Source organism: Mytilus edulis, chromosome 12 (assembly GCF_963676685.1).
Source record: "Mytilus edulis chromosome 12, xbMytEdul2.2, whole genome shotgun sequence".
Lineage (NCBI taxonomy): Eukaryota > Metazoa > Mollusca > Bivalvia > Mytilida > Mytilidae > Mytilus > Mytilus edulis.
In genome coordinates, this window is record NC_092355.1 from 55,719,613 (window position 1) to 55,731,802 (window position 12,190).

At 32.8% G+C, this 12,190-nt stretch overlaps 1 protein-coding gene across 1 annotated transcript; it reads right to left on the reverse strand.

Moving 5' to 3' along the window:
• Positions 1–841: 841 nt before the first annotated feature.
• On the reverse strand, positions 842–4,022 carry LOC139498842 (uncharacterized). Its single transcript, XM_071287415.1, has 2 exons — positions 3,291–4,022; positions 842–1,163 (listed from the first exon to the last, which is right to left on the reverse strand). The coding sequence occupies exons 1-2, from the start codon at positions 3,966–3,968 to the stop codon at positions 909–911; spliced, it is 933 nt and encodes a 310-aa protein (XP_071143516.1). The 5' UTR covers positions 3,969–4,022; the 3' UTR covers positions 842–908.
• Positions 4,023–12,190: the final 8,168 nt, after the last annotated feature.

The window sequence follows — 12,190 nt, forward strand, 5'->3', positions numbered from 1 at the left end:
AAACATATCTAAGAATTGACTAGAAAGAATTTTCTGTTGCAGAACACCAAGATCATTATTTTGTTCTTTTCTAAGTTTAACGTAAGTCGGTTTTTAAAGCCTCGGTTTATTTTTATAGTTATAAAGTTTCAATCAAAGATAAGATTTGACTACAACTTTCTGTCGCAGAACACCAAGATTTTTCTTTTTCTTTTTAAAGCTAGTACATGTAAGTAACCACACTTTTAAGAATATCAGCGTCATCAATAAGTTTACAATGATCATATCGGATTGGAAAAATAAAATAGTTCTTGTTTATAGCATTCTCTAGGCATTGAATTGGGAAGGTATAGAAACATTCCAAGAGCACAAAGATTATGTAAAAAATGTGGAGTCCTAGATGACGAGTTTCATTTCTTTTTGTATTGTGACATTAACATATCATTGCGTTCTAATCTTTTTGCTTATCTAAAAGAATATGTACCATTATTTCAACATCTTGATACATTTAATAAACTAAAACGCATTCTAAACCCCATCCCTGAACTTGTTTGTCATATTTGAGTCTTCATTAGGCAGTCTTTAGAACTGAGGGGGTCAGACCCATGCCAGACAAGCTCATGATTGTGTTTTATACATCAATTTATAATTTGAAAGTTTAAAATGTATAAATGTTTGTTTGTATTGCTTGACCCTTATGGGTGTAATTTTGCAATAAAGATATATTTTAAAGGTAAATCAATAATCAATATAATGTGTTACATTCAATTGAGTTGGCAAGATTGATATATTGGTGTATGCCTTGTGTCCAGTGGCACGTATTTCATCCTCATTCATATCAAAATGAAGTCTAACCTGAATAATAGTTAAAGATTTTTATTCCGAATAATTGAAAAAGATAATGGGAGGTAATTATTGTTGGATTTTTTTCAGCAGGTGGAAAATCTCCTAGAAGCAATATTCATTTTTGTTACACCGAACTTTCGAAGATGTTCACTTCTAAGAGGTTCAAGTGGGCGGTCACAAATCATTTGTAATGCTTGCACGTCTTCTATGTCATCTTGTGTGTCCTCAATCATGTCCTCATGCTCTTTACAGCTCCATTTTAATTTTAGTTTGTGAATGTCACTTCGGAGCTTCAAAAACTTTTTAGCCAATGACTGGTCTTCTAATCGCATTTCCACCTGTAAAACGGAAAAAAACATTTAGCCACACTAAATTAAATGTATTTTGGATTCTCAATGCTCTTCAACTTTGTACTTGTTTGGCTTTATAAATATTTTGATATGAGCGTCACTGATGAGTCTAATGTAGACGAAACGCGCGTCTTGCGTACTAAATTACAATCCTGGTACCTTTGATAACTATTATATATTATTATATCTGACAAATGTAGCTCCTCAATTACGAATACTGTCCTTTTCTAGTGTTTGTGGGTTTTTTTGTTTTCTTTTTATATAATCACAAGTTCGAATATGAGTTTTATCCCAGCCTTGTATGTGGACGAACCAAGTTAAGGGACTAGGATGAAATTTGAAAAAATAGCAGGACATATATTTTTTAAGAAGAAAAAAAGGCAGGATGGCAATTTATGAAAAAAATAGTCAGGATAAACTAATAAAAACAAAAGACAGAACAGAGATTACAACTAACTAAACAAACGTCCGGACAAAAATTTTCATCCTAGCACCCGAAAAAATAAAATGGTAGCTCCCATATCTTCGTAATCTTGTTGTCCTATCAGAAATTTCTTGTTGTTTGAACTCCTTGTTTTTTTGTTTTTTTTTTAATTTCTTCTTTTAATGACATATATTTAAAAAAAATTGTGACTTGGATAGCTAGTAGTTTTTTTTTGGCACTCATACTTTATCTTCTTATTTATTTTATAAAGCTTACTTTATGGAATATTAATCATAATGAGTTCATGCAAGAATATCAGAGCTAACATGTTTATCCCTGTAACATTCTGTATGTATGTGCCCGTCCCAAGTCAGGAGCCTGTAACTTGTTATCGTTTGTGACTGTGTTACATATTTGTTAACTTCTACGTTCATTTTTTTAAACATTAATTAGGCCGTTAGTTTTCACGTTTGAATTGTTTTAAATTTGTTATTTCTAGGCATTTATTAGCTGAACATGTATAGGAAGACGGAATGCCCGGAGAAAACTATCGACCTTCGATAAGAAAACTGACAATCCTAATACATTTGTACTATTGTGAAAGAAGATTGGATTCCAGCGCGTCAGACGCATGCTGGATTTAAACTCTTATTCCCAGTGTTGATAGACTAGTGATACAATAGTTAGACCAATGACACGACTCGACTACCGAGTCCATCGTTATGCAGTAGTATATTTGACCTGTATTACTGTATCATTTGTGTTTTTCTCGTAATAAAGTTAGTCGAATGATGGAGTCATAAACTTTTAATCAGTTTAATTGTGGCTGGCACGTCAGTAATGATCGCTAGTAGTATTTTTTAATGTACAAGTATCATTGTCATTTTTTTAGTTTATGACATCAGATTCAGACATCTTTTAAACTGAGTTTTACTGTGCGTATTGATTTCTGTTTCTTTATTCTTCATGGGCTAGAGGAATAGGGGTTGAGATCTCACAAAACATGTTTTACCCCAATGCATTTTTGCGCCTGTCCCAAGTCGGGAGCCTTTTGTATTTTTAGTCTTGTATGTTTAAAACATTTAGTTCATTTATATGTTTTGGAGTTAAGTATGACGTCCATTTTCGCTTTACTAGTGCGCTTTTTAAGGGGCTATCTGAAGCCAACCTCCGAGTGTGGGATTGGTTGCATGCAGCTGCTTTCTGCTCTTACGTAGGGTTAGTGTCTCTTTGACATATTCCCCATTTCTATTTTCAATTATATGTATGTGCTGTCCAGTGGCGGATCCAGAAATTTTCATAAGTGGGGCCCACTCCAGTCACGCTTCAGTGATTCCCTATATAAGCTACCAATTTTTTTCCCAAAAAGGGGGGGGGGCGGCCCCCTGCCCCCCCCCTTAATCCGCCTCTGCTATCGAGGCGTGCTTAATACCAAATAAAGTTGTTGAGTTGCCTTTATAAATTATTAAGGTTCATTTAAAGTATGGAATACATCAAAGATATTATTGTAATGATTACATTTGTAAAAATTGCTAAGAATATACTTTTGAAACCAATATCACAATGTTACACACCTTACAATGTAAAGACCTACATTTATATACACAGAAGGATAGCAAACTTCATCGTGAGTCCATTTTGCCTACAATAAATGAAACCTCAAGTTTCTTAACAATAAAAGGAAATCTCACCAATTCGTTTCGTATCCATTCCAGGGATGAATCAATTCTGTTTGCTGCATCTTCCGTTAAAGGGTCGTTGTCACGTGCATATACGTTGCTATTTGTCAAACTAATTCTTCCACACGTGAATTGTTGTTTCCAAGCAACGTAACTTGGTCTTCTCGTTTTTAACTTCAGTTGGGTTGTCTTAGCCTTTAAAACCTCAAGATCTGAAGTTCTAACGTCAAAATTACTAGTCTCGTCATCTCTCGAACAGAACCTGTTGTTAACGCTGGTACAACTATTAACAGTAGCGAAACCATTAATAGCTGAATGGTTTTTGTTGTTTTCAAATGCTAAAGTTGTGTTATTGGAACAGGTGCATGTACATGTATGTGTATAATTTCCATTTTCATGAGGAAACTTATTAAAGTTTACAGCATTGTTTCCACAATTACAATTATTTGAATTAAATTTAATTCCAGCAATATCAGGTGAATCTTTTTTTATATGATCCGAACATTTTGTTTGAACGCTCACTAAAAGTACTTCCGCTATTTCTTCATTTGAATTTCCATCACGTGAATGTTTGTCGTCTGCTGAATTTCCATCAATATCATCGTCATCATTTTCGTTTTCTAAATTCGAAAAAGTAAGATCTTCTTCAATTTTTGGGAGAGTCGGACGCCGTTTCATAAGGTCTTTCATTATTATCTAGTCGAAGTGAATTGTTTTATAATCCGTTTTATAACACCTTTTTATTGTTAACTATAAAAAGTAGATAATAAAATAATAAATTATTTAAACAATCTATTATATACAAGTAAGTAGCAGATGGGGTTTAATGTATTTTGAATTATACATAAGTAGAATCTATATTTATAAATTAGATATCCGTCCAAATTAGTTTACTTCCGACCATAAAATGTTTGGACAACTGGGCTTACATGCATATACTAACATGACTGTAAAAGTACCTACTTTACAAGCAAACTATTACTTTCAAATTAAATTGTTTAAGGGAGCAACCATTTAACTTATAGGAGGGGTAATGGTGTTTTGACATAGTAAGATCTTCGACGTTATCTATCAAATTATTCTTTTTCAATATTTAACACTTTAAAGTATTGGGAAAATCTGGATTCAGCATATTTTATTTTGTCATCTACTTGACTACAATCATCAAATTGGAGATCAGAATATTTTTTTTAGGAAAAAAATATACCACCCTGCCCTCCCCTTCCCGTTGTCGTTCCCTTATAGTCTTTTGAAGACGAATCGCGATTCTGCGAACCAATCATAAGATGATTGTTTTATATGACGTAAGTCATGGCTTTAACAATGTGTGAACATGTAAACATAAGATTGAAAGCAATTGATCATCAGTGTATTGAGACCAGGCGCGGATCCAGAGGGGGGGGTTCCGGGGGTTGGAACCCCCCTTTTTTTGGACGATCAATGCATTTGAATGGGGACATGTAATTGGACCCCCCCCCTTGTCCTGGGTTAGGAACCCCCCCTTTTTAAAATGGCTGGATCCGCCCCTAGAGACTTCTTATGAAAAATTTGGGTCCTACAAAATTTGTGTAAAGAAAATGTTTCTTACGTACAGAACATATTGCTGGTGACTACCATTTATTATTCATTTGTAGAAATGCTGATGTAACTTAGTATAAGAATTAAGAAAAATATATTTACCACAATATATCAGACATGATCCAAACTTTGCTACATCTTCAAGTAATTTGTTGCCGGAAAATAAAAAAAAATTATAGAAACATATTCATTGGTACATTGTAGCTAATCACAAAAAAATAAGAATGAAAAATAAATAAGTTTATTTGTTTCAAATCACATGTTTATTTTGTCACTAATGACACGTTGTTATGTGTTTGAGTGGTTTTTTTTTATAATGAATTCTTTAAAAAAATAAAATAAGCTGTTAACAACAATTGACACAAACTGTTAACTACATGACTAACGCAAATAAACTGATAATATGATTTGTTTTAAAAGGTTTCAGCTTTTAGATAGATGGCTGTTTCAGTCTAAGATTCCTACACTTTATTTGTGAACCTTTTTTTTTTACTACAAAGCCCCATTAGTTGAAAAAGAAGCCACCAGGCTACAACAACTGGATATTTTTAACTTCCCCTTTTTGTACATTTTTTTCTCTTATTTCGACGGACGTTCTATCTCAAATGAGCAAAGTTTTAGAGCATTAATAGTTCATAATCTGTTTTTGTCTATGTTGAAAGTCCATTTACCATTTTAAACAAAGTGAAATGATGAACTGATAAATTTGAATCCGGCATCAGTGAAATTAATCGTTAAAATATAAATTCGCTATGTTTTCTTCGATATTCTGAATCTGTACCTGTAGTCGTTTCACATTTTTTGTCATGTCGGTGCATCACTTTGCTTGAAATGGTTAACTTTACAGTTATGGGTCGTGTTCATTGTTGAAGGGCGTACCATTACCGATTACAGTTGCGTTCATCCACATCTTTTAAATACATCTTTTAAATATTTTTTTTGCAGATATAGATATAGTTGTCTCATTAGCACATGGACCACATTTCCGCAACTTTTTCATAAAAAATATAATATAGAAATAAGAAGATATGATATGATTGCAAAAAAGACAAGCTAATAACTCTCCACCAAGACATAATGACGTAGAAGTTAACAACTACAATGTATAGGCGAGACTATAGGTCGCCGTACGACCTTCGACAATAAGAAAAACCAATACCGCATTGTCAGCTATCAAAATCCCCGAAATTACAAATGTCAAACATTTCAAACGAAAAAAATAACGGTCTGTATGTATGTCAGTATACTATAGTTATTCACTTATTTTGCTATTAAAATGTGTAAAAAAAGATACATTCAGCTTTATGATGCATACGTAAACGCTGAAAGATAATTGCAATTATAATTAACATATTTTGAAAAGAAAGAAAATATTTTCATTGCATATCAAATAATTAAGAAACCATTATAGTTCTTTTAATTTGATCAATAAACAACATCATTATAAAATTCAGTAAGAAAACATACCTCTTGGAAAAACACCAACTGATTATATTCACAAAATTTAATACCATATAATTTATATATAAACAAAGTGCATCAAAATGAAAGGCGACTTAGAAATGTAAGTTCGACGATTCAATTGACCCTAATGACAAATTGTACAATTTTTAATTCGTGAGGTGAAACGGGAATTAGCCGTACAAAGAATTGTATCATTAATAACATTTCTGCACGTTGATAGTAATGTATGTAAATTTGTACTTAAATACTGTTTACATTTTGAAAGGGCAACAAGAATGTTAAGTGGGTGGATTGTCGTTAAACTTGGTATGCAAAGTTAATTGTTACTTTCAATGGATTAAATATACATGTAAAATTGACATAATAAGAATAATGTCACGTTTAAGAGGGAAATGTGTTCTAATTGATCTGTATTTATCGGAATACACATCCGTGGGGGTATAAGTTCAAAGGAAATGATGCTATTTTAAAGTAATTTGTTTTAATTCTGTCCATATCATTGTCGATTTCGTTTGTGCACGATTTGAATGCTCGTATTTCAGCTTTAGTTAATCTCGACGTTTTTCTTTTATTTTTGTGTACATGAATCAAGTTTCTTGTTTTCTCGTTAAAATGTTTTTTGTTTGTCATTTCTGGACCTTTAATACCTCACTGGGTGGTGTATATTTTTCTCATTAATGAAGGCAATACAGTGACCTTTAGTTGATAACTGAGTTACTCCTATAGCATTTGGTCTCTGGTAGAGAGTTTTTTCATTGGCAATCCTACCACATTTTATATTTATAAGAATACAGACAAAACATGAAAAATTACAGACACATTTAAGTCTGTCAGTGATTGCAGGATTTTCTTGCTGCGTTGAAAATGCATTGGTGGTTACTAGTGGTTTTCTACTAGTTGAGGGGTTGGGTTGTCTTTGACAGATTTTCCGTTTCCGTTACCATTCTCTATTCTATCTCATATCATAACAGGTCTAGAAATTGACAATAAGGGTCGACTGAAAAACAAACAAATGCGACAAAAAGTGTTATCATTTTTTTAGTTTTTTAGTTTTCATTTCTGTGAAGAAAAATTCTAGCAGCGCTTGCATATATAAAGTGTATATTTATCTCACAGTTGCTAGATATTTGAAAGGCAACTTAACCTTCAACTTGTATGACTATGTTGTTGTCAATCAATTTTATAATTACATTTAATACATTATTAATATGCAACATTTCAAATATGGTGACATCTTTGTCTAAATTATATTTTGTAACAGACTTAATGCTTTCTTTGAAGTATGTAAACAAACGTTATTGCGAATGATATTTAAAGAGGGACAACTCTTGGCTTCCTTTGATAAAATATAATTCGTCATCAGTTGTCTCTCTTGATATATCGATAAACAGCGTTGTTTTTTCAATGAGCTGACATTCCCGTATATATGTCGGATATATATAGGGATTTAGGGCAAACAATATGATTTTAAATCCTTAAAACCTGTGTATGGACTATTTAAGATATACAACATTATTGGCTCGCGATCATCGGATGATCACTGGAAATTTAAATTGTTAATAATTCATATATGATAGTTATTCGTAATATTTCTTCAGATTTCTTACTTATTTAATTCTATGTACTACATAGGTCTGTATAATTACATTATCGTATTTTTTCTCCCGTACTTTGATTTGATTAAAAATATCCATTCCTAAAAAAAACCATGAAAAAATAGAACGAAATACTTAGTACATGTTATACATTGCTGACTAGTGACTTTTAACGGCGGCATATTGACTAAATCATTTGATTCCATGCAGTCTAAGCGAATGCAAATGCATGTTGTGTTTCAAGTTTTAATTGATAAATGATAAAATAGTACTCGCGTATAGTTTTTTTTTCGAATTTCAGATCAAGAAAAAAAATGTCAAACTTCAAGTCATAAGCTTATAGAAGGGAGCTGCCATTTGATTGTTATCGAGGAGGGGGGACTAGGATGAAAAAATTTGACCGGCATTTAAAAAAAAAATATATAATCTTTGTCCCTTTTTTCCAAAGTGTCTCATCCTGGTTTTTTTTTTACTCAAAACTCCTGTCATGCCTAATTTTCAAATTTTATACTAGCCCTCCCATAAAAATCAAATGGTAGCTCCCTTAACTCAACAGGAAAAAGAGAAAGAAGGTACATGTAACAATGTGGCATTTACAAATCCTAATTCAAGACTACAATAGAATATAAAACTGTTGTGCCAACAGGGCATACGTGTCATGGTCCGAACATGTATATATACATAGAAATAAGGAGATGTGGTAGTATTGCCAATGAGACAACTCTCCACCAAATCCTAAGTTATGTAAGAAGTATTTGGGAACCCTTCAATTAACATTGATAAAAGCCCATACCATATCGTCGGCTATAAAAGCCCCCTCCACACAAACACATTGAAATATGAAACAATTCAATAACAGAACCATTTACGAAAAACAAATATCACAGACACTGAACAATGGAAAACCACTTTACTATCAAAGCTCCTGACTTTGGACTGGCAAAAACACAATGCGGAGGGGTTAAAGAAGTTTAAACGCACAACCCCTCATAACATGGGACAGTGATGTAACAGTACAACATAAGAACATTAATCTAACTGATTTTTATCCAGGGAAGAAAACGCGCCAAAGGGGGAGATAATGCCCTTAAAAAAAATCTGCCGTACCGATGACAAAAAATAATGTCATTTTCTTGTTAGATTAGCGAAAGCTGCAGAGTCACTAAAGATTGATTGAAAAGTTTTTTTCTCTTTTTATAGATACAAAGACAAAACAGAAAACAAAAGGAAAATAAATATCAAAAACACAGACCAAACGTGGCAGGCGATTTATGCGTGTTTGTTCGAACAATTGTATAAATTTTATTCATTATGTTTACAAACCTGAATATTCTCTTTTAAAAAGAACAAAAATATATCATGTACATGTACATTAAAATGCGTCAGCAGTGTTTTTTGTTAATATTTACCTGTCTTCTGGCTAAAACAACAATAGAAAACAAATTTAAAATTCATAAAATTCCTGATTATTTACAGATTGATATATATCCGGGGGAGAAATAAACAGATAAGTAAATATTTGATATATTCCAGATACAAGATCGTGTTTGTGGTTATTTTTATTGTGACATCATATGTATACCATATATAGCTAATCTCTTTAAACATTTCCATTGTTTAAGCATACGATTGACAAAGGACAACATGAAAAATCTTATTTGGTTGTGCGAACTTCTTTTTTTGTTGTTGTTTATTGTAAATTCAGAAGGTTTCTGGATGAGATTTAATGGCGCAAAAAGACACGAACTGAAGCCGGTGTCACAAGACGAACTATTGGATATTTTTGGCCTGTTGGAGGAGCGAAATTTCAAAAAAGATGAAGTAAACAGGATTTCCAAACTAGATAATAATCTTGAAAAGCAGTTGAAAGATATTACTGAAAAATCAAAACGGCCAGACATGCGTGAAAAACAGCGAAATTACAAAAGTTTTGACGAAAGTTTGCGTTCAGTGAATGGAAGAGAAAGTGTTCTAGATTCACGCGTAGATAGCAGCGTCAAAAATGCAGTTGGAGCAGACGACAACCGAAGAAATCTTCTGGACGCATTGTCACGTTACATTGACGTAGGTGGCGCGAAAGTTCCGGTTGTAGAATCTTCAAAATTACACGAGGCGCAGAACACACCTGAGAATAGCCCTTCAGTGATAATGCCATGGGATTTGTTACATAAATGGTCTTATAGTTTTCACAATCGACAAGCACAGAAATAAGAAATAAACAAATGTACTTTAGAAGGGATGAACTAACAACGCTTTAGTTTTATTTTGTCGACGTATTCAAATTTTGGATGATATGGAGCTTTGAAAAGTGCAACATTACAAGTTAAGTGTTTCACTTGTATGACGAGCTCAGGACCTCCGATTTGTGTTCGTGGCCTTGTTTCACGGTACTTTACATACTATGGTGACATCAAATACAATATTGTTTATCATATAACTCTTGTATTGTGTATTTTACGCTTCTAATCACGATACATAAAACGAGATTAGTACACGAGGACATATTAATCATATTCCAATTAATTGGAATAGATCGACCATTTCATTGTTTCATGATTTTAAAATATATATATGTGCAATTTAAAATATAAATATGAATTATGATGTTTGGTTTGAATTTACTTGAATTTATATTTTATTTTCCCTTTTTGGTTGATTATCTTAATGATTGTTAAAAGTTATCAAAGGTACATGTACCAGGCTTATAATTTAATACGCCAAACGCGCGTTTCGTCTACTGTAACATAAGACTCATCAGTGACGCTCAGATCAAAATATTTTGAAAACCAAATAAGTAAATAGAGGCCCCTAAATTTCCAAAACGTTGTGTCAAATACGGCTAAGGTAATCTATGCCTGGGATAAGAAAATCCTTAGTTTTTCGAATAATTCATACTTTTGTTAACAGTAAATTTATAAAAATGACCATATAATTGATATTCATGTCAACACCGAAGTGATACCCTCGGGGACGAAACGTCCACTAGTAGTGGCATCGACCCAGTAATGTTAATTATTCTTTCGCAGAAAGGCTGTATAAGCAAGTTAAATATTACCTGTCGGCTGTATAAGCAAGTTAAATATTACCTGTCATGACATTTTTGACTGATTTTGAATTCGCATGCTGGTTGAAACACGCATTATAACAGGATATATTTGACATTGCAACACTCTCGACCCTCTAACTCGCGCCATTTGAATTGATGCTTTCCAAATCTGGCCCAACAGTTATTTTTTTTAAAGATTGCGAAACGACAAATTCATGGTTGATCGATGTGTATTATCATTTTTTTCCTTTTTTCTTGAGAAGTGGAATTACTACCGTACATATATATGAAACTTTCTGAATAAGTGAGCACATATGTTTGTCCTTTTTCAAAATTATGTGCCGCGTCTTTTATTTCCATAATCACGTTAAATGACATAGATAGGTTAAAAATAAGATTTGCTTACGTAAAACTAATTTAAACTCACCACATTTTGTGCCTGTAACAAGTCAATCTATTTGAACTATATATATGTTGTCTGTCGATGTCTATCATTGTTCGTCTTATTTTTTATTCAAATGTTTGTTGTTGGTGTTGTATGTTGTGCTATCCAATAGTGTTGGTCATTCCTGTTGTCTTTTGTATGTATTATGTACAATGCAGTTGTTTCAATCGGAATCTTCGAGTGAACGGAATCTGCCGAGTTATGACGATTGACGGTTGTTTGTACATGTATTTTATCTATTAACATCAATTAAAAAATTTCTGTATTTAGAAAAATATATAATTTATACAGATAAGAGCGTTGTTTTTCCCGTTTGAGTGATTTACAATAATATTGTCATTTTGTGGGCCCTCTATAGCTTACTGTTCGGTGTGAGCCAAAAAGTAAAATCACAAAAATTCTGAACTCTGAGGAAAATTCAAAACGAAAAGTCCCTAACCAAATTGCAAATTCAAATGATAAAACATATCAAACGAATAGACGACAACTGACATATTCCTGACTTGGTGCAGGCGTTTTCAAATGTAGAAAATGGTGGATTGAACCTCGTTTTATTGCGCCAAATCTCTCACTTGTATGACAGTCGCATCGAATTCCGGCTCTAACTGAGGGCTCCGTGTTGAAAACCGTATTGTGACCTATAATGGTTTTTCTTTTGCAAATTGTGACTTTGATGGATAGTTGTCTCATTGACACTTATGCCACATCTACTTGTATCTATTGACAAAATCGTAACATTGAAAACAAAAACTAGTGCCTTCCAAAAGACAAACAAACAGTATGC